Here is a 21,415-nt window from a genome sequence, read left to right as displayed (position 1 = left end):
GGAGTGCCTGATTCTGGATCAGCTCTGTCCAATGGTCTCCGCATCCCTGGACCCCTCCAGTTCACCCACCAGCCCCACCTGGGAGTAGATAATGCCGTCATCTACCTGCTGAACCGTCTACACTCACCTGGAGGGTTGCTCTGTGAGGGTCGGGTTTTTAGATTCCTCCTGTGTTTGACACCATCAGGCCGGCTCTGCTGGGTGAGAAGCTGACGGAGATCCAAGCCCCTCTTGTGTCCTGAATTATTGACTACCTGACCAGCAGACCCCAGGATGTGCACCTGCAGAGCTGTGAGTCAGACAGAGTGGTCAGTAACACTGGGGCACCTCAGGGAACGGTTCTCACCCCCTTCCTCTTCACCCTTTACAACACGGACTTTAGCAATCAGTCAGAGTCCTGGCACCTTCAGAAGTTCTCTGATGACTCGGCCACAGTTGGACGTATCAGCAGGGGTGAGGAGACCCAGTACAGGGCTGTGGCGGAGGACTTTGTCTCATGGTGTGAGCTGAACCACCTGCAGCTCAATGTGGCAAAGTCTAAGGAACTGGTGGTGGACCTGAGGAGGACCAAGTCTCCTGTGACCCCTGTTTCCATCCAGGGGGTCAACGTGGACACTGTGGAGGACTACAAATATCTGGGTGTCCGCAAACTGGACGGGGCTCGGAACACTGAAGCCTTTATAAGAGAGGACAGAGGTGCCTCTACTTCCTGAGGAGGCTCAGGTCCTTCAACATCTGCAGGACGATGCCGAGGATGTTCTACGAGTCTCTGGTTTCTAGTGCGGTTCTGTTTGCTGTGGTGTGCTGGGCAGCAGACTGAGGACTGCAGACGCAAACAGACCCAATAGACTCATCCTCTAAGCTGGTGGTGTGGTGGGGGTGAAACTGGACTCCTTAGAGACAGTGATGGAGAGAAGGATGCTTCTGAAACTACGGAGCCTCCTGGACAACATCACCCACCCTTCCATCAGCTCCTGGTCCAACACAGGAGGACACGGACCACCAGCCTCAGACCCCCCACCTCAAAAACTGAGCGCCACAGAGGTCCTTTCTCCCAGTGGCAACAAAACTGTAGAACATGTCAGTGATTGGACTGTCGACCATCCACACCACTGCTCTGTCTCCATTCATGTCAGCGACCCTCTGATTGTTCTTTTGCTCTGTGTGCGTCGTCTTGTTCTGTCACGACGAGCTGAGCCTGGTTCTCTTCATCCCCTGTTTGTTGTTGTTGATTGGAGCTGTTAGGAACAGAACTTCCCTTGGAGAAGAATAAAGGGTTCTGATTCTGACTGTAGAAGCGCTTTAACTGCATGTTGGTAGAAAGTCAAAAACTGAGGAAGCAAGGAAGAAACCAACGGCAACATAACTTGGTTTAATTCAGTTTATTCCAAAATAGAGAAGCAGGATCACTGAAGGTAACAACATGGAACTGTGTGGATGCGCACACCTCGACGCAACCCTGCTCGGCTCAGACTGGAGAGGAGACACAAGCAGCAGCAGCACTTGACCCTGAACACATCCGAGTCCACTCGTCCTCTCGAACCGTGTTCAATGGAATCTCTTTGAACCACAACACCCCAGTATGCTCAACACGTGAGGGTTTTAATCAGTCAGTTTCAATCATGGAATAAATCAAAAGCAGTATTAGTATCCTTGTGTACAGCATCAAACACTCCGGAACAGGAAAGTGGTGTCTGCTCTCTGAACTGTGACCTTGACTGCTGAGCCTGAGTCAACAACCAGATCTCGTCATGCAAACTGTGAGTGCTGCAGTCCGTCTGAACAAAATGGTACGGAAGTTCGATCTGACTCAGTAACAAACGTGAAAATTAAACTCCGGTGGCAGCATCAGCCAGGCACATTCTTGCTCCCGCAGCTTTAAATGAATGCAACATTTAGAAAAATCCTCCCTAAAATGAAGGGTTGATGAGCACAATGAGACGAATGTTGCGTCACGTGTACAGGACATCCCTGCAGCGCCACCTGATATCTGATCGCCTTGTCAGCACTTTGTCAAACAAAAAGGCTCGAATGGTTCTTAGTCTTTCGCCAGAGTCGATGATTTAGTTTCAGCGTGAGTTCCAGGATATTGTGTGTTTTTCCTGTTTCACAGACAAAAGGGTTCACTACTCAAGGAGGAACACAATGACCAGTAAATGATTGTAATGACCAGCAGCAGCCCTGTGAGGCAGGACATGACTGACATTCCCTTTTTCTGCTCCTGAAATGGTTTCAGGTCCAAGGCCAGTGTTTGGAGAAGCTCGGTGGCTACTCTGGTCCCTCCAGGCAGCAGCGCAGCAACGCCAGTCATCCACATCGGTTTGCCTGAACACTGGAAGTCAACCAATCCACACGTGAAGAGGCGTGACTGCACCCCTGACACGTGGAACAACTCAAATTAAGCCAGTCATAAAGAGAAAGACCAAATGTGGAAACTATGCCCCTGATGGGGGCTGCTAGGTAGCCACTGGTTTGTGTTCTAGAAGGGACGATGACCACATCAATAAGACCAAAAAGTTCCACTCGAGAGCTCAGCAGTGTTGGTCCAGAAGCAAAAATCCTGCTCATGTTCTCCAAAGACGAGTTGATGATCAGCCATAATGTCGTGACCAAGAGGTCGCCGCCACAGCAGGAACGTGCTCCTGTACGAGCCTCCAGTTCAGGGATATCAAGAATTGTTGAAGAAAAGCAGGGTGGCTGCGTAGTCCTGGGGAGATTTACTGCACTACCACGACCCTCAGCGTCACAGCAACGTCTCTGATGGGTGGAGCCAGCTGCTACCATGGAAACAATGGCTTGAACTCTCCACAGTCAGAGTTCAAGCCATCAGTTGAACCTGATTTCCCTGTCAGGAGACTGAGGGGGTTTGTTTCCATCGACTTTATTCCACATCAGCAACAGGTCAGCTAGCAACAACAAAAATGATTTAAACAAAGTTGGGTCAAAAGAATCTATTCGTAAAGCCTTATGGGAGGAGTAGTTCCCTCACCCTGGAGATCCGTCCACACACTCCTCTACCTTCCTCTGCTTTCCATTTATCTTTTTGCACTGAATCAAACATTTTATGGTCGCCCGTTGTCTTTGTTCCTGGTAACAAACGCTTCATCTGAAGATCTGCTGGCGTGCCAGTGGAGGAATTGAGAGGGAAATTTACTTCCTGAACTGCTCCAAAAGTGGGCGGTCACTGTTGAGGTGGTCAATAGTGAGGCAGAAGTTAGTCTTGGTTATGTTTAACTGATAAAACGTTCAGCTTTCTGACATCTGACCAGTTTGATGACATCGACATTAAAATGATGGCACACAAGATTCGAGTCAAACTCGCACTTAGTTGCGCTGTTTGTTGTTATCAAAACCCTGTAAAACAGAAGGCGCCTGACACACTGGCGGGTTCATCCAGACTTTCTGCAGGTTTAGGAGTTTTAGTTTCCCTCCAATCACCCAAATGTGGGCGTGTATCCCAGATGTTTGTCTAAAAAGGTGTCCCCTGATCTGCAATTCCTTCCATGTTTAGCTGCATACCAGTCTGGTCCCGACACCGTCAGGAATGACTTCAGTAGCTGCACGCAGTAAATGTCAGTGTTCCAACAGGCATCATGGCGGGCAAACGTCTGTCTGCTCTACACACAAACTCCTTCCAGCTACTCGCCCTGAAAAGGGTAGCTGAGGGCGGGAGGGAAGCCCTGACTCCGAGGCTGCTCATCCAGCAGCATCAGATCCTCCACATCTTTCCCTTTGTACCTCCGTCTCGCGATCTTTACTGTGACTTTTCTTCCTTGAAACACCTTCAGGGCCTCTTTGGAAGCCATAGCTCTGGCAGCGGACTCGTCTCGCCCATACCCTGTGCCCATGTAGACAGTCTGACAGCGGATCTCACACACGTGGCCTTCCTTCTGCGTGCGACCAGCAGGGAGGCCCGTGATGTCCTTCAGTGGCACAAACACACAGGTCAGGGTCTGTTTACATGACTCCACGCAGCTACGCAGGATCTCAAAATGGTCCAAGTTGGGACCAAAGCCCCCCGCTGACACCAGCTTCCAGGCCACGGCCTTGTAGAGGCGGTTGAAGAAAGGCTGGTGCTCTGCTGGAGCCTGTGTAGGAGGCCCTGATTTCTGACTCACAGGCCATGTGGACGTCCTCCCAGCAGGTCGACTGTCAGGCTCATTAGGTCCACTTTTGGCTCTTTTCACACAGCTGTCAGCATCAGCCTCTGCAAACAAAGACACAACAAGCAGGAAGGGGATTTAATGAGGAAAGAAACGGCAGCCTCAGGTGTGGGCATATAAACACACACACACTGCTCTGTAACAAGCTCTGCAAACTGGGTTCGTCATCACACTGATTCATGGCCTGTTCACCCCACATAGCTGCTAAAAGCCTGTTAAGAAACTCCACTCCAGGAGATGTGTGGCGATGCAGACAGACATAGTTGGACTTGCTCTTGTCTGATTCAGAGCTGCTGTGAGCGACGGAGGCGGGGGATGAGAAGCTTCTTCTTGCTGCTTCTCAAACACATCCATCTGCTTCATGTTTGATTTAGCCTTAAGTTTTGTGGTCGGTCCTGTTCTGGTTGTTGTGATCTGGTAATGTTGATGTTTGAGACAAAATAAGAAGAAAGAAGAACAGAAGCAAGGACATCTTTTCCTAGATGAGGAGAAGATTTCTAAGGTGCCCGTTGGTGGTTTGAGGATCAGTAGAATATGGAGGTTGATTCTCGTCACAACTCAGTTACATAGTTAGGAGTCAGGATTTCAAAGGAGGGTCTTTTTGCTGAGTTCTGTTTCCATGCATCAGAGAGAACAACCTTCAAAAGACACCTTTGAACAAAATGGCACACATCACAACACAGTCGAGTCCCAACCCAGTCAGGACAGACCTCAGCTGCTCCTGGTCCAGTTTTAGTTTGAATAGGCACATTTATGGAAAAGGTGGTTGCATTACCAGACGAGGGGCTTTGCTTTCTTTTGGCTTCATCTTTTGTCGTCTTGTGAACGGGGGGATCTAGGACTTCTATCCCTTCACCCATCTCCTTGATCTTGTCCATGACAACCTGTGGATAGCTGAGGGAGAGAGGCAGAGAGGGTGGGGGTCTGAAGAAGGCTCAGCTTTGCTCTCTCTCTTTATTACTCTGTTGGAACGCATCCTACCTGCAGCCGAGGAACACGTGATTGGCCCAGACCATGGACAGGGACAGCAACCTGTCCAGACTGCTGTTGCAGACTCCGGGCTTCACGGAGGGGAAAGCCTCCATGTTCCTCAGGATGAATTCTCTCCGAGTGAACCACTGCTTGTTGCTCTCACAGTAACCCCTGAAAGTGTCGACCCACTGGGCTACCTGCGGGTTCTGGCCCAGGTACTCCGATACCACGTCCTCCTCGCTCCTCGCACCCGCCATCCCTGCAACAAGAACACCGCATCTGAGCGTGGAAACCGCACGCTTGCTCATTTCTTTCACACCTCTTGTAGTTTGTCGGCAGCGCAGCTAGCTAGCAGATCAGCGCTGGGTCCAGTAGCTCCGCTGAAGTTACAGCTTCGGTTGTGCTACTATTCCACCATTTGGACGCAGGGTTGAAAGAACTGGTTAATGTTCACTGCTACCAATTGATACTGGTGAGAAACTGACAGAGTTTAGCAAGTAAAGATGAGTTCAACCAAGCGGAGAGGCGAGTAACATTAGCAGCGCGTCCGACTACAAGGTGATGTCAAGCTTCGTGGTCATGTGAGGTGAAACAAACAGCTAGCACAGCACTGCGGTCGGTACAAGGACAAACTGGAACTCCTAATTATTACCAAGAAATAGCAGGCGCTCTCCGTTGCGGGGTGTTGCTAGCTACTACATGACAGAATGATGACGAAGGCGAGGGACCTTTCTTTTTGTTGTAGAACTACATTTCCCAAGTGCATGCAAAATGTTACGACGCTAATTAACGTTTATTTTCATCTTCACACCCGGCAATTTTTCTATAAACTCGGTGACAAAAAAACTTTGTACTTGTAAATACATTTACTGCAACGAAATCGGCGAACTACTTGTGAATGTGAAACTACGGAGGTCAAAATACAGTGCGGAACTACTAGCGGCTAACGAGCACTACCGTTATCCCGTCATGCACTGCGCCGTGTGTACGTATTGAAGCTGCGACAGCTCGGGCGGCAGTTTGTTTTGGTGGATAATTGGTGGGAATTCCGCCGCAACGTCTTCAACTTGAAATCGAGTAAAGGGGAGACGATGATTCACGAGCTGTTGCTGGCGCTAAGCGGATACCCGGGAACTATTTTCACATGGAACAAACGAACTGGTTTGCAGGTACAGATGAAACACTGTTCGTCATGTCACGCTAACGACTCGTTTTTAAATTTTATGTTTTACTTATTTAATCTTTATTTCACGAAGAAATAATTGCTTGTAAAATATCTCACGTAGAGTGCAGTATCAGTAGTTATTAATCATATTTATAGAACAATGTGAATTGTTGCATGGAATTTTTCCCATGCAGCCCAGCGACTAATATGATCTATTTGTCAGCAATAACTATCCATCCATCCACTTTCTACCTCTTACCCGGTTGAGGGTGGAGCCTATCCCAGCAGCCTTCCCCCTGGACAGGTCACCAGTCCATGGCAGGGTCAACACATAGAGACAGACAACCATTGGCTCTCCCAGCCACGCCTACGGTCAATTTAGAGTCTGGATTAACCTGGTCCCTCTTGATGTCTTTGGACTGTGGAGGAAGCTGGAGTACCAGAGAGAACCCAGCAGGAACAGGGAGAACATGGAGACTCACCCAGAAAGACCCCGTGCTGCAGCCAGGACTCTCAATCTGTTTGCAAACCTACTTACTTGCTTAATTGAGGGACAAAAATGTCTCTTAGTTTGAAAGTCAGTCGGAAGTTGTGTGGATGTATTAGACACAACACTGTAATATGAGAGTCCAACATAGCACTACAGCAAGACATCCGCTTGCTCTGTTGCTTCCTGTCACTGTGATGCACCTGTCGTGTTTTTTCTTGTAATTGATTAGGAGGTTTTTCTGTTCTTCCTCATCCTTCTCCAAATATGAAGATACTTCTAGAGTTCTGTAGTCCTCTGTAGTCACCCATGTCCTGTCAAACAATGGCAGAACCTTCTGAAAACCTCTGCAGATGACCAGGTGTTAGCAGAGAACACGTGAGGAGAGGGTGAATCAGCGCCGGAGCCCTGAAGCCACACGATCGAGGGCCATAATCTGTAACCTGAGAGATTCACCTGGAAGTCCGTAAACCAGACAGGAATGAGACATCTTCAACGCCACAATAACCACAAACTGCCCCCCTCCCCCACAGGTGTCCCAGGACCTGCCCTTCCTTCACCCCAGTGAGACCAGTGTGCTCAGCCGACTGTGTAAACTGGGCTCAGACTACATACGTTTTACAGAGTTCATAGAACAACACATCGGCCACGTGCACCAGCAGGTGAGTGGAGGCCCTGGACACCTTATTTAATGCACTTAGCCAGTTATTTCTGTTTACTGTCAATAAATCTAATATGTATCTATCTATTCGTAGCAGGGAAACTAAAGTTTACTGACAGTACTTGACACCATGAGTGTGATGGTGGAAGTCCAGTCTAAGTGTTTCTGCACTGGATCCACTGGACCTCCAGACAGAAGGAAAACTGTTCCCTTTTTCCTGAGCAAATAGTCGTGTAGTGTCACACAATGAAGTAACGACGACGGGTCACTCGGAGTGGACCGAGCTCAGTCTAGTAGTTCCTGATCAATCAATAATCAGTCCAGCACCCTTCAGACAAATCAAATAGAAATTCAAGGTGCTTCACAAGCTAAAAGACCCTAAAAAGGAAAAAATAGGTTATTGACGAACACTCACTGAAGGATCTCAGATCACAATATTAGAATGATTAACTGAGTTTATACGCTGAAGATGCATGGACAAATAAAACAGGGATTCTGATGATTACAAATCGTTTCATAAGACTGTTGATCAAAAGGTCATAACAGTAAAAATATAAATCATGAAAGGCACACTGAGTACTTTTTTCATTTAAGTTTATAAAGTAAACATTCTCAGATCCTCTGGAAGCCTTACAGTCATTTAATGCTGCAGCTTTGATACCATTGACCACCATATCCTTCTACAGAGACTGGAACCTGTCACTGGTATGAAAGGAACCACACTAAACTGGTTCAGGTCATATTTACTAGGTCATCTCAGTTGGTACTAGTTAATGATGGTTCCTCTGAGACCACTACAGTCAGTTCAGGTGTTCCACAAGGGTCTGTGCTTGGACCAGTCCTCTTCACCCTGTACCTGCTTCCTCTAGGTCACATGATCAGGAAACACTCCATTAATGTTCACTGCTATGCAGACGACACTCAGCTGAACTCATCAATGATCCACATGGAACAAACCAGCTGACTGAACTGGAGGCCTGTCTGAAGGACAGGAAACATGGAGGACCATCATTTCCTTTATTAAACTCTGATCAACTGAAGTTCTTGTGCTGGGCCCAAACACCTGAGGACCACCTGATCTGATGACACAGGTACCCTGGATGGCACCACCCTGGCCCGCAGCACCACCGTAGGAAAGTAGGAGTTCTCTTAGACCAGGACCCTTTAACTCCCACATTCAACAAACCTCCAGGACGCCTTCTTCCATCTACGTAACATCACTAAGATCAGACACATCCTGGCTCAAGAAGATGCAGAAAAACTAGTCCCTGCTTTTGTCACTTCCAGGCTGGATCACTGCACCTCCCTCCTACCAGGCTGGACTAACAGGTCCCTAAAGACTCTCCAGCTGGTCCAGAACGCTGCTGCCCCCCTGACTAGAACTGGTAGCAGAGACCAGGTCTCTCCTGGACTGCTTCTCTGCATGGCTCCCTGTCAGATTCAGAACAGAATTTAAAATTCTTCTTCTACCATCAAAGTCCTCAACAGTCAGGCTCCTTCATCCCTGACAGAGCTCCTAGTCCCCTATGATCCAGCTAGAACCCTTCACTCCCAGGATGCAGGGTTCCTGCTGGTTCCTAGAGTTCTAACAGTAGAAGGGAGCCAGAGCCTTCAGCTATCAGTCTCCTTCATCCCTGACAGAGCTCCTAGTCCCCTATGATCCAGCTAGAACCCTTCACTCCCAGGATGCAGGGTTCCTGCTGGTTCCTAGGGTTCTAACAGTAGAATGGAGCCAGAGCCTTCAGCTATCAGGCTCCCCTCCTGAGGAACCGTCTCCCAGTTTCAGTCCAGGACCCAGACCCCCTCTGTAGGTTTAAGAGCAGACTAAAGACCTTCCTTGTTGATCAAGCTTATAGTCAGGACTGCTTAGGCTGGCCCTTAGACCTGCCGCTATAGGCTCAGACTGCTGGGATCTCCCATGATGCACTGGGCTTCTCTCTACTCCTCTCTGTCCTCCTCTATCTGTCATACATAAATCATACTCATACTTATTACTAACTCGTATTCTTCTCCAGAGCCTTCGCGCTCCCCTCATCCCAGATCCTGGTGCTGCTGGAGGAGTCTCCAGACCTGAAGAGGCTCCAGCTGCCACCCGTAGCTCCACCTGCTCACGTCCCCGTCTGTCCATCAGTCTCTCCTCCTTTCTCTCTCTCTTTATCTCTGTCCCTCTCTTTCCTTCTGTCTCTCTGTCCTCCTCCATTCTCTGTCTTTGTCTCTGTCCATTAGTCTCTCCTCCTTTCTTTCTCTCTTTATCTCTGTACCTCTCTCCTTCTGTCTCTCTGTCCTCCTCCATTCTCTGTCTTTGTCTCTGTCCATTAGTCTCTCCTCCTTTCTTTCTCTCTTTATCTCTGTCCCTCTCTTTCCTTCTGTCTCTCTGTCCTCCTCCATTCTCTGTCTTTGTCTCTGTCCATTAGTCTCTCCTCCTTTCTTTCTCTCTTTATCTCTGTACCTCTCTCCTTCTGTCTCTCTGTCCTCCTCCATTCTCTGTCTTTGTCTCTGTCCATCAGTCTCTCCTCCTTTCTCTCCCTCTTTATCTCTGTACCTCTCTCCTTCTGTCTCTCTGTCCTCCTCCATTCTCTGTCTTTGTCTCTGTCCATTAGTCTCTCCTCCTTTCTTTCTCTCTTTATCTCTGTCCCTCTCTTTCCTTCTGTCTCTCTGTCCTCCTCCATTCTCTGTCTTTGTCTCTGTCCATCAGTCTCTCCTCCTTTCTTTCTCTCTTTATCTCTGTCCCTCTCTTTCCTTCTGTCTCTCTGTCTTCCTCCATTCTCTGTCTTTGTCTCTGTTCATCAGTCTCTCCTCCTTTCTCTCTCTCTTTATCTCTGTCCCTCTCTCTCCTTCTGTCTCTCTGTCTTCCTCCATTCTCTGTCTTTGTCTCTGTCCATCAGTCTCTCCTCCTTTCTCTCTCTCTTTATCTCTGTCCCTCTCTTTCCTTCTGTCTCTCTGTCTTCCTCCATTCTCTGTCTTTGTCTCTGTCCATCAGTCTCTCCTCCTTTCTCTCTCTCTTTATCTCTGTCCCTCTCTCTCCTTCTGTCTCTCTGTCTTCCTCCATTCTCTGTCTTTGTCTCTGTCCATCAGTCTCTCCTCCTTTCTCTCTCTCTTTATCTCTGTCCCTCTCTTTCCTTCTGTCTCTCTGTCTTCCTCCATTCTCTGTCTTTGTCTCTGTCCATCAGTCTCTCCTCCTTTCTCTCTCTCTTTATCTCTGTCCCTCTCTCTCCTTCTGTCTCTCTGTCCTCCTCCATTCTCTGTCTTTGTCTCTGTCCATCAGTCTCTCCTCCTTTCTCTCTCTCTTTATCTCTGTCCCTCTCTCTCCTTCTGTCTCTGTCCTCCTCCATTCTCTGTCTTTGTCTCTGTCCATCAGTCTCTCCTCCTTTCTCTCTCTCTTTATCTCTGTCCCTCTCTCTCCTTCTGTCTCTCTGTCTTCCTCCATTCTCTGTCTTTGTCTCTGTCCATCAGTCTCTCCTCCTTTCTCTCTCTCTCTGTCCCTCTCTGTTACCTTCTGTCTCTCTGTCCTCCTCCATTCTCTCTTTGTCTCTGTCCCTCTCTTTATCTCTGTCTCTCTTTCCTTCTCTCTCTGTCTTCCTCCATTCTCTGTCTTTGTCTCTGTCCGTCAGTCTCTCCTCCTTTCTCTCTCTCTTTATCTCTGTCCCTCTCTTTCCTTCTGTCTCTCTGTCTTCCTCCATTCTCTGTCTTTGTCTCTGTCCTGCTCTCCTTCTCTCTCTCCGTCCCCACTGATCCTGGATCTGCTCCACCTTCCTGCTGGTAAAGGAAGGTTCTGGTGGCTGCTGTTGCAGGATGTGCTGCTGATGGAGAATTGTTGGGTGGAGGTTCATTGAAGGAGGGAGGTGCTGGACCTGCTCTACTTGGACAGAGTCAGGACAGAACTTTGGTTGTGATTTGGCGCTCTACAAATAAAATGGACTTGACAAATTGACTTAATCTGCGTGAGGCTGTTAGGTGCGCACGGTGATGCCAGCATGCCACCGTATCGGCAGCACAGTCCTTCCATTACTGCATCTGCATCAGTCTGATGGCTGCTGGTTGTCCACTGAGCTTTGCTCAAGTCTTTTTGCTCACCATTATTAGTGAACATGTAATTTATGGGCTGTGTTTGGGACATGAAGACCAATTGTACTTTTTCAAATTGGCAGTCTAACATGTCTTCTTCAGTATTTACAAATTCTACAGATTATATTGACATTTGCGAATAAAAAAAGTATATGTTGGCTTTCAGACAAATCAGTTGCAAAATATGGCACAACATCAGAAAATGAAACATTCATCCCTAAGTCTTTGTAAGGAATGCCAAAGTACAGGCAGCAGCTTCTCTCACAAAGGTGCTAGAAGAACAAGTTGAAACCCACTCAACTCCCATTTGCTTGGACAGATATGGTGTCTGACTTTGGGTAACTTTGTTCCTCAGGAGCACCACACCAACCAGCCCAACCAAACTGGCCTCCACGGGATTTACCTGCGTGCATTCTGCACCGGCCTGGACTCCATGCTGCAGCCGTACCGACAGGCCCTGCTGGACCTGGAGCAGGAGGTGAGCAATCAGAAGCCACAGACACATGCATGCTAATCTGGCTGGAGGAGGCTGGCTAAACCTGTGTGTGTATTTCAGTTCCTGGGAGATCCACACCTGACAATATCCCACGTCAACTATAAGCTTGATCAGGTGAAGGAAATATCTGAAGTGATTTAATTAGCCTGATGATGCCATGGATGGAAATCCTCTCCAGCTGACACGTCTGTACTTTTTCTCTCTTCAGTTCCAGTTGCTGTTTCCCTCGGTGATGGTGGTGGTGGAGACCATAAAATCACAGAAGGTAAATGTTGTCATCAGGACAGTTCAAAGTCACACTCCCACAACTTAAAGGAAAACCCCAACTTTTTGGGAAAAACACTTATTGTCCATCTTTACCAGAGCCAGATAAGGAGGTCCGGACCCTTCTGTTCTCCGAAACCCTCGGAGACCTGCTGGCTGCTAGTTAGCTTAGCACACTGAATGGTAGTGGATGGGCTGTGTCGCACAGCTCTCATCAAACTGACTTTTCCCTGATGTGGTCTTAGCCTGCTTTAACAGAACTAAGTTGCTATGTAACATTCACTATGAAATCATATCAGAGTGTGAAACATTGTCCTTTTAGAGTCGGTCGTGATTCTAACTCTAGTCTGAAATACCTTCTCGATGGGCACAGGGATTTGATGCAGTGCCTCAAAACAATCTTCTTGTCTGGCTCTGGGGAAGATGGACAATAATCCCATCACTCCAAACCTTGGTGTGTTACTTCAACATGGCTGATAATGCATGTGATTGGAAGAAGATGTGGCACCAGGTTGTCAGTCAAAGTTTAATTTTAAATTCCTATTATCATAATATTATCCACTAAATGTTCTCCTGTAATCATATGTCCAAGTTGCCATAAATTGAATGTGAGATCTTTGAACCAAGCCTTGGCTCCGTCTAGTAACAAAATATTTTAATGACGTTGGTGGAACTCCTCTGAGAGGTGGCGCTGCACCTGAGCTGACGACCATCTGCTCTTGTCTGTGCCTCTTTAGATCCACGGCTGTCAGATCCTGGAGACTGTGTACAAGCACAGTTGTGGGGGGCTTCCTCCTGTACGCATGGCCCTGGAGAAGTAGGTCTAAGCCTTGTCACGGCTATCTTCAACCAGCTTCTATAAAACGTGACGGGTCATGTTTACTTGACACATGGATGATGTCATTCTGGCGGGTCACTCTTTTCACAGCTTACCAATCGTGTCGCGATTGTGTTTCTGTGCTCCTCCATGCTGCAGGATTTTGGCCGTGTGTCACGGGGTGATGTACAAGCAGCTGGCAGCATGGATGTTGCACGGCTTGCTGCTGGACCAGAGTGAGGAGTTTTTTGTGAAACAGGGTCCCAGTGCAGGAGGAGCTGCTGCCAACCAAGAGGAGGAGGAGGAGGACCTGGGTCTGGGAGGCTTGAGTGGAAAACAGCTCAGAGAACTACAGGACCTGGTGAGAACAGCCAGACCAGCAGGCCCACATCCAACACTGGACCTTTGTCTTAATTTGTGTGTGTGTGTGTGTGTGTGTGTGTGTGCGTGTGCGTGCGTGTGGGCAGAGGCTGATTGAGGAGGAGAACATGCTGGCTCCGTCCCTCCAGCAGTTCTCTCTGCGGACAGAGATGTTGCCATCTTACATCCCCATACGGGTGGCAGAGAAGATCCTGTTTGTGGGAGAATCCGTGCAGATGTTTGAAAACCACAACCATAGCCCATCTCAAGCTGGTAGCTAACATGCTGGCGTGACCTCTCATGTTAGCATGCTCACTGTTTAAACCATGCAATATGATTGTTTGTGTATTTGAGGCTCCATACTGAAGCACCAGGAGGACACATTCGCTTCCGAGCTGCACAGACTCAAGCAGCAGCCTCTCTTCAGCCTGTCAGACTTTGAGAACCTGATTGATCGCATCAGGAGCACCGTGGCAGAGGTGCGCTTGCATTGCAATATTTCTTTCTTTTAACTAACACTCGTTTACAGTCTACAAATGGTCATATGTGGATATGGATTGGCTTCCAGCATCTCTGGACACTGATGGTGGAAGAGTCGGACCTCCTTGAGCAGCTGAAGGTTGGTATTCTCATGCTTCTGGGCAGTAAATCGGACCCGAATGAACCAGGCTGATGTTTTCTTTTGTTCCAGATCATAAAGGACTTCTACTTGCTGGGTCGTGGGGAGCTCTACCAGGTTTTTATTGACCTTGCACAACACATGCTGAAGGCCCCCCCGACAGCTGTCACGGAGCACGGTGAGTATCTAAACTGCCCCCTAGGCGGTACTGAACCCGCAACCTCACTTAGATAAAAGGAGCTCATCAGCTCTTGTGTCAGGACCTGTGCTTTCATCCCTGAACGATTCCTTACAGTCCAAACTGTCTGGGTGTGGCCTCGCACCAGGACGTCTGGCTGTGCTAACATCTATGGATGTGTCATCACACCTGGATACGAGCAGAGCACTGGCTGCTGAGGCCAATTTTACCTGGTGGCCAAACCATGTCATTACAACGATGGCGTCCGTCATGTGACGCACTGCAGCCCAAAACTACTTTTGTCCATTGACTGACGTTAAAAAAGAAGAGTTGAATCCTTTTGTTTAACCTTCACAAACCCAGAAAATGACTCATTCAACCATCATCATGTGATGCCTTTGGTCCAGTAACTTCTGAAACTCTAGACGAGACGCAGCATTGAATAACTTTATCCCTAGTCCAGTTCACGGAGAGTTAAAGGGAATGTTAGCAAGCAGGCAGACTCTCTAGGGGGCCACTATGTTGATATTGATATTAGCAATTTCCAGGTCTGGAAAAGTTTTTATAAGAACCCTAACATTTCAGAAACGTCTTGAAAATGTGCTTTACAAATACCTGACTAGTCGGTTATTCAATTCTACAATTCTACAATTCTACAATTTCATTTAGCAGACGCTTTTGTCCAAAGCGACGTACAACACAAGCAAGAATTTAGACTTAATTAAGGAAAAGTCCATAGGAAGCGCAAAAGTGCTTCAGTTGTGATTTGGTCACAGGTACTGCCATCTAGTGGCAGAAGAAGTGTCGCCCCCCCCACCTTTTTTTTTTTTTTTTTTAATATAACAGACATACATCACACAACCCAGTTAGTGCTACATAGTCACTAAGTGCTGGGTCTTGGACCCTCTGACTGATTCTACCACAGGACAAAGAGGAGCAGAGTCAGGTTCAGTGCCTCGGTGCTCTCTGAACAATTGAGTCTTCAATTGACTCTTAAAAGTAGAAAGGGACTCAGCAGAACGCACAGAGTTCGGTAGTTCGTTCCACCATTTGGGAACAACAGAAGAGAAGAGTCTGGCTAGAGATTTGGAGCAGCGCTGGGCTGGAAGCACCAGGCGTCTTTGGCATGCAGAGCGTAGTGGACGAGGAGAGTAGACCTGGATCAGGGATTCCAGGTAGGCTGGAGCCGTTCTTGTGATTGTTTTGTAAGCCAAGAGAAGTGCCTTGAATTTGATCCTGGCTGCCACTGGAAGCCAGTGAAGAGAAACCAGCAGCGGGGTGACATGTGCCCTTTTGGGCTGGTTGAAGACCAGACGTGCTGCTGCATTCTGGATCATCTGCAGAGGCTTGAATGAGCCTGCAGGGAGGCCTGCCAGAAGAGAGTTGAAGTAGTCAATGCGTGAGATGACAAGAGCCTGAACCAGAATCTGTGTGGTCTGTTGGATCAGGAAGGGTCTGATCTTCCTGATGTTGTAGAGGGCATAACGGCAAGACCGAGAAACTGAGGCCACATGAACCTTAAAGGTCAGCTGGTCATCAATCATGACACCCAGGTTTCTGGCTGAGTTTGTGGGCACAAGTAGGCTCGAGTCAAGTTGGACAGTGACCTGAGGCTGAACAGATGGACAAGCTGGAAAGACCATGGTCTACAGGTGGTGTACAGAGAGAAGAGAAGGGCACCAAGCACTGACCCCTGAGGAACCCCAGTAGATAGGCCATGTGACCTAGACACCTTTCCTCGCCATGACACTCTGAAGGATCTGCCTGTGAGGTAGGACTTGAACCACAACAAGGCAGAACCTGATATGCCGAGCTCAGAGTGTGGAGAGGAGAATGTGATGGTTCACCGTGTCGAAGGCAGCAGACAGGTCCAGCAGAAGTAGGACAGAGCACTGACCAGCAGCTCGAGCTCGTCTCAGTGACTCAGGGACTGACAGGAGTGCGGTCTCAGTGGAGTGGTCACACCTGAAGCCAGACTGAAAAGAGTCAAGTAGGTTGTTGTTCCGCAGATGTTCAGAGACCTGGTTAAATACTGAGCGCTCCAGTATTTTTGACAGGAATGGCAGCAGTGATACTGGCCTGTAGTTTTCAACCTGGGCGGGGTTGAGATGAGGCTTTTTGAGCAGTGGGGTGACACGGGCCTGCTTAAAAGAAGCAGGAAAAATGCCAGTTTCCAGGGAGGAATGGACAATGTGTGTGACTGCAGGTTTGATAGTGGGCAAAATGGTCTGCAGGATGCTGGTGGGTATTGGATCGAGAGGAAAAGTTGTAGGTTTTGAGCTCAGGAGAAGTCTGGAGACTTCATCTTGGCTCAGGGGAGCAAAGGAGAAGAGTGAAGCAGCAGTGGCAGGTTGGTGCTGACTGGACTGGTCAGGCTCAGAGAACTGGTTGCTGATTGCAGCAACCTTTTCAGTAAAAAAGGAGGCAAACATGTCTGAAGTCAGCGCAGTGGAAGGCTGAGCAACTGGAGGAGAAAGCAAGGAGTTAAACGCCATAAACAGTTTTCTGGAATCAGAAGTGGCACAGATCTTGTTCTGATTCAGTATGCGGTTCAGTTCAGGATGGCTGGGGCCTTGTCCGGGAGCTTGTCTGAGGGCTTGTCCGAGAGCTTGTCTGAGGGCTTGTCCGGGAGCTTGTCTGAGGGCTTGTCCGGGAGCTTGTCTGAGGGCTTGTCCGGGAGCTTGTCTGAGGGCTTGTCTGGGAGCTTGTCCGGGAGCTTGTCTGAGGGCTTGTCTGGGAGCTTTTCCGGGAGCTTGTCCGGGAGCTTGTCCGAGAGCTTGTCTGGGAGCTTGTCCCGAGGGCTTGTCTGGGAGCTTGTCCGAGGGCTTGTCCTTGGCTGAGTTTGAGCTTGTTCACTTGAAGATGGACTTTGTTTATTTGTCATGTTTGACACATTTGACAGTGATCATGAAACCAGAGCCAGGTGGTCTGGAAACACAGGGACATGTCCTGGAAGTGTATTGGTAAAAATATGTATGAAGCCTGGACACCTCCTGCATCCGTGCTTTGAACCTGTAGCAAGAAACAAGGAAATGCTATCTTCCTTAGCATCAGTTGGAGGACCAAAGTTTCCATCTACACCCACTTGTGTAGCTTCATGTTTCCTGCAGTTGAACCTTTGAAATAAATATTTGTGGATTCTAGATTTCAAACCACAGATCAACATCCCGGCTCATCTCAAGCATGTCCGTCTGAAGGGATCTTTGAGTATGTTTCCACTGTGGACTTGTGTTCACTGAGGATTTGTTGTCTCCGTTTCTGGTGTTGGTGGTGAGATGCTGCTGAGCACCAGTGAACGGCAGCAGGTGTGTGCATCACTAAGCAGCTTCCACCTCTCAGGACCTGAATGCGTGTGAATGTGTCCTCTGTTTGCCAGACGTCAATGTGGCCTTTCAGCAGGCGGCTCACAAGGTGCTGCTGGACGATGACAACCTCCTGCCTCTGCTGCACCTCACTGTGGACTACCAGGGGAAGGACGGCAAAGGTGGGCTGCACCTGTACACTGTCTGTCAGAATGGCCAGTCAGGCCAGTTTAGTTTGAGATGACGCATCTGAGGTGAAGCCCCCTCTCCTCTGCACAGCTCAGTGTGTCATTCTTTTGCATTTATTGTGTGTTGTGGTGTTCCAGAGACGACAGGCCCCAGAGACGGGGCCACTCCTCCGCAGGACACGTCCCCCCGTGAGGTCCCTCCCACCGGCTGGGCGGCTCTGGGCCTCATCTACAAGGTCCAGTGGCCGTTGCACATCCTCTTCACGCCAGCTGTCCTGGAGAAGTCTGTAGCCGTTTCTCTCTTGGGTTATATTTGCTCAGGTGTAGCTGTAGCTGGTGAACATCCTCTCCTCCTCTCTGTGCACAGGTACAACGTTGTGTTCAGGTACCTGCTGAGTGTGCGGCGTGTGCAGTCACAGCTGCAGCACTGCTGGGCTCTGCAGATGCAGAGGAAACATCTCAAGTCCAGCCAGACGGATGCTGTGAAGTGGCGGCTGCGCAACCACATGGCTTTCTTAATCGACAACCTGCAGTACTACTTACAGGTAACTACACTAGCCAGAGAGGACACCAGGGGGCACACACAGCCTGCTGTTTGCTCTCTGGATTGTGTTGAGTCGTTTCAGCCTACAGACACTTTGTGAACTGTGACATTATCGCAAATGAGGCAATGGAGTATTGGTGATTACGGCTCTGAGGATGAATTTGTGATGTACCGGGATGCCTGCAGCTGGAAAACCAGAAGAAATAACCATCACGCTTGTCGAACCTCCCCGGTGTCACAGGACCTGTACCATTGAATGTCCATTGTACTGTATGCAAACTGGCATAGATGAAGGTGGAAAAATCTGCCATCGTGTGTATGACTTGTCGATGAATGTACAAATCATTTCAAAGCGGAGAGCAGCTCAGGATCATGGTGGGTTTTGTGCAGGTGGACGTGTTGGAGTCGCAGTTCTCTCAGCTGCTGCAGCAGATCAACTCCACCAGAGACTTCGAGAGCATCCGACTGGCTCATGACCACTTCCTGAGCAACCTGCTGGCTCAGTCCTTCATCCTCCTCAAGCCTGTAAGTTTTTAGATGGAGACAAGTCTGATGATCAACTCTGGCTGACCTGCTCTTGTCCTCAGGTCTTCCACTGCCTGAACGAGATCCTGGAGCTCTGTCATAGCTTTTGCTCGCTGGTCAGTCAGAGCATGGCTTCTCTGGACGAGAGGGGAACCGCTCAGCTGGACATCCTGGTCAAGGTGGGCTGATTTATGTCTTTTGCTCTCCATGAATGTTAATAGAAAACACATCTGTTCATGAATGTGAACGCTGAGTCAGCATTAATATTAGGGATATTTACGTCTTGTGTTCCATGTCAGGGCTTCAGACGTCAGTCCTCGTTACTGTTCAAAATCCTCTCCAGCGTGAGGAATCATCAGATCAACTCAGATCTGGCTCAGCTGTTACTGCGCCTGGACTACAACAAGTACTACACCCACGCTGGAGGCACCCTGGGCAGGTGGGACTGTTAGCAGTTTCCGTGATTAGAGGAGAGCGCCCCCCTCTGACTGACAGATGCTTCCTGTCAGGAAATCAAACCAACTAGAGTCCAGTTGGATGAGTGGTGGGTGCTCACGCTTCCTGCCTGGAGGCTTCATTTACACATCGAGGGAGGGACCTTTTAGCTACTGTTGGGACTCCTAATTTTTTAAACTGTGGTTTAGTCTCGGCAACTTGCTGGTTAAAGTATGGTCAACAGAAACAAACAAAACAAATGTTTCACAAGTTCAAGTGAAAGCTTGAAGTCCTGTTTGGACACCATTTTCTCGGCAAGTGATTCTCAAACTGTGGTACGTCAGCTCCCTCTAGTGGTATGGATGAGGAAACAAGTCTGAAACATTTTCAAACGAACACTGTCAAAACAGTACTTTTTTAACACATGAAATACATAAACAGAATTTTGACTCACAGCAAGTTTTGTCCTTTTGGAATTTGAGTCATGCTCGTTGAGTGCGAGCAGCCGGAACGTCCACAGCACCTTCTGCTGTTGATGTTAGCAACAAAGGCTACAAGATGGTGAGGGGCTGTGACTCCAGTGACCTCCAGGCTGGACTCAGGTGGACAGAGGAGGACCTGAGACCCCAGTGTGTGAATGTGGTGAAGTTCTCCGCAGTGGAACCTTTGACCCAAACACCCAGGACCAGCTGACCCACTGCAGCGGTCCAGGGATTGTAGATCCCAACACCGGTGATGGAGAAGACGATCCTGGTGGTGCTCAACCTGAGGGTTCTTCTTCTCTGCTCACCTCCACAGCAGAGCCAGCGCTTCTTCTGATTGGTCAGACACATTCTGATGCACCTGATTCTACAGTTTTCTGCTGCATGTCCATCACTTAGCGACTGTGTGTTTCAGCAGAGCTTGGTGCCACGTCGCCTTGCTTGACCTGAACCCTGCAGCAAGGGTTCTCTGTAGGAGTGTGTACTACTATTAAAAGGTACTCCAGCAGAGGTTCCAGCTGTAAGCTGATTTCACATATCTCTCCACCAGCTGGACAAGAGCGTTTATCAGAGGCTCCGCCCACTTATTTTCATATATTTATAAGATAATTCAGCGTGATTGATCAGTGATCAAGACACTAACATCAGTGATTGGTACCAAGTGGATCTTTCCATTGTAACCAAGTTCACCGGACTGTCACGCTCAGTTAATCCAGTTCAGGTTCATCTAGATACTCCAGCAGGTGTTTCATGCCTCCTTTTGATTGGCTGATGGGTGGCCCCTCCCTCACTGAGTATCCAAGCCAGTGGGGCCTCTGAGGACACGTTGGCCCCCTGCTGGAGCGGAAGAGTTGCTGCGCTGTTTTTATATTTTTAATATATTTTTATTTTAATATTATATATTAATATTTTAATATTTTTACTGAGACTCGTGAAAAATGGGAGCAAACAGGGTTGTTTCTGTTGAGTGCAGCAGCTTCCTCCAGGGTCGTCACGTCTCCTGGACCAACACGCTCGATTCTCCAAAGAACATTGAATGATGAGGAGAAGATGCTGAATAAAAATATGTATAAAAATAATATATTAAAATATATCTTTCAGCGTTTGAGACGAGCACACCGGATGAAGATCGGACGCGCTCCCATCAGCTTTTGCTTGTGAACATTTTCGGTTCCCTTCCGACTCCTCGTATCCAGGCGAAGAGCAGAAAACACGCCAGTGATCAGATGAGGACTGGCTGGGTCCAACGAGGAATAAATGTGACGTGTGACTGAACCCCCGCTTGTATAAACTGTAAATATCAAGTGTGTTGCACGTACCATCGTCTGTAGAGGAAATAAAATGGAATTTGTTAAAATGAAACCAGGCTCACAATTTATTATCCCATAAAAACAGACAGGGTTGAGTTATATACAGCAGCAGTGGCATGCAACCAGACGAATGCTGAACACTGAGCTTGGCTGAAGGCGAGGACAACATGGAGGATTAGGATGAGTAGTTGTGGGCGTACTGAGGCTTGCTGCGGAAACCCAGGCGCTCCCCACAGATCAGACTCTGGATCAGCCACTCAGCAGACACGAGTGGGATTTCCTGTGATGTCACACTTTTGTCTACCAATGGAGGACAGGTGTGATCTGCCACCACCACATCATACTTGCCAGCAGGAATGTCTACAGATGGAGGGAAAAGTAA

The 21,415-nt window shown here is 48.5% G+C and overlaps 3 protein-coding genes across 10 annotated transcripts in view; 1 reads left to right on the top strand and 2 right to left on the bottom strand.

Moving 5' to 3' along the window:
• Positions 1-1,366: 1,366 nt before the first annotated feature.
• Positions 1,367-6,600, bottom strand: cdkn2aip (CDKN2A interacting protein). 3 transcript variants are annotated; one of them, XM_086224497.1, is made up of 4 exons: positions 6,560-6,600; positions 5,145-5,394; positions 4,939-5,057; positions 1,367-4,207 (listed from the first exon to the last, which is right to left on the bottom strand). In XM_086224497.1, exons 2-4 carry the CDS (start codon positions 5,390-5,392, stop codon positions 3,639-3,641), a joined length of 936 nt encoding a protein of 311 aa, XP_086080623.1. In that variant the 5' UTR covers positions 5,393-5,394; positions 6,560-6,600; the 3' UTR covers positions 1,367-3,638. The 3 variants fall into 3 exon arrangements, with proteins under 3 accessions (XP_086080623.1, XP_086080615.1, XP_086080606.1); XM_086224489.1 differs by lacking the exon at positions 6,560-6,600 and adding an exon at positions 5,788-6,095; XM_086224480.1 differs by lacking the exon at positions 6,560-6,600 and having other exon boundaries at positions 5,145-5,745.
• tubgcp4 (tubulin gamma complex component 4) lies at positions 5,479-21,079 on the top strand. Of its 4 annotated transcripts, none has more exons than XM_086224466.1 (18): positions 5,479-5,607; positions 7,321-7,449; positions 8,318-8,539; positions 11,869-11,991; positions 12,070-12,123; positions 12,218-12,274; positions 13,011-13,090; positions 13,250-13,451; positions 13,558-13,723; positions 13,805-13,929; positions 14,019-14,069; positions 14,142-14,247; positions 17,624-17,731; positions 17,876-18,020; positions 18,105-18,282; positions 18,672-18,806; positions 18,869-18,985; positions 19,106-20,750. In XM_086224466.1, the coding sequence occupies exons 3-18, from the start codon at positions 8,531-8,533 to the stop codon at positions 19,256-19,258; spliced, it is 1,809 nt and encodes a 602-aa protein (XP_086080592.1). In that variant the 5' UTR covers positions 5,479-5,607; positions 7,321-7,449; positions 8,318-8,530; the 3' UTR covers positions 19,259-20,750. The 4 variants fall into 4 exon arrangements, 3 of the variants coding, with proteins under 3 accessions (XP_086080592.1, XP_086080573.1, XP_086080587.1); XR_015119255.1 differs by lacking the exons at positions 5,479-5,607; positions 8,318-8,539 and adding exons at positions 6,061-6,304; positions 20,825-21,079 and having other exon boundaries at positions 19,106-20,063; XM_086224461.1 differs by lacking the exons at positions 5,479-5,607; positions 8,318-8,539 and adding exons at positions 6,067-6,304; positions 20,825-21,079 and having other exon boundaries at positions 19,106-19,245.
• The window catches only part of tp53bp1 (tumor protein p53 binding protein, 1), a 38,014-nt gene continuing 37,675 nt past the window's right edge, over positions 21,077-21,415 (bottom strand). For all 3 annotated transcript variants that reach the window (XM_086224414.1, XM_086224425.1, XM_086224435.1), the window contains one exon: positions 21,077-21,393. In XM_086224414.1, coding sequence (XP_086080540.1) covers positions 21,209-21,393 — 185 coding nt within the window. In that variant the 3' untranslated portion in view covers positions 21,077-21,208. The remainder of the gene's footprint in view (positions 21,394-21,415) is intronic.

The sequence above is a fragment of the Aulostomus chinensis genome, chromosome 2 (assembly GCF_037954235.1).
Source record: "Aulostomus chinensis isolate RoL2024-O1b breed Wild chromosome 2, RoL_Achi_v1.0, whole genome shotgun sequence".
NCBI classification, from domain to species: domain Eukaryota; kingdom Metazoa; phylum Chordata; class Actinopteri; order Syngnathiformes; family Aulostomidae; genus Aulostomus; species Aulostomus chinensis.
Note: the sequence above shows the minus strand (reverse complement) of the source record. Positions and strands in the feature narration are given on the sequence as shown.

Bases quoted from the DNA above. Each gene is read 5' to 3' on its own strand.
- tubgcp4 (XM_086224447.1), top strand. From the start codon at position 6,227: ATGATTCACGAGCTGTTGCTGGCGCTAAGCGGATACCCGGGAACTATT. The intron at 11,992-12,069 runs GTGAGCAATCAG...TGTGTATTTCAG, and splicing joins TGCTGGACCTGGAGCAGGAG to TTCCTGGGAGATCCACACCT. The intron at 14,070-14,141 runs GTTGGTATTCTC...CTTTTGTTCCAG, and splicing joins ACCTCCTTGAGCAGCTGAAG to ATCATAAAGGACTTCTACTT.
- cdkn2aip (XM_086224480.1), bottom strand. From the start codon at position 5,443: ATGAGCAAGCGTGCGGTTTCCACGCTCAGATGCGGTGTTCTTGTTGCA. The intron at 5,058-5,144 runs GTAGGATGCGTT...TCTCTCCCTCAG, and splicing joins CACGTGTTCCTCGGCTGCAG to CTATCCACAGGTTGTCATGG. The intron at 4,208-4,938 runs GTAATGCAACCA...CTTTGTTTGCAG, and splicing joins AAAGCAAAGCCCCTCGTCTG to AGGCTGATGCTGACAGCTGT.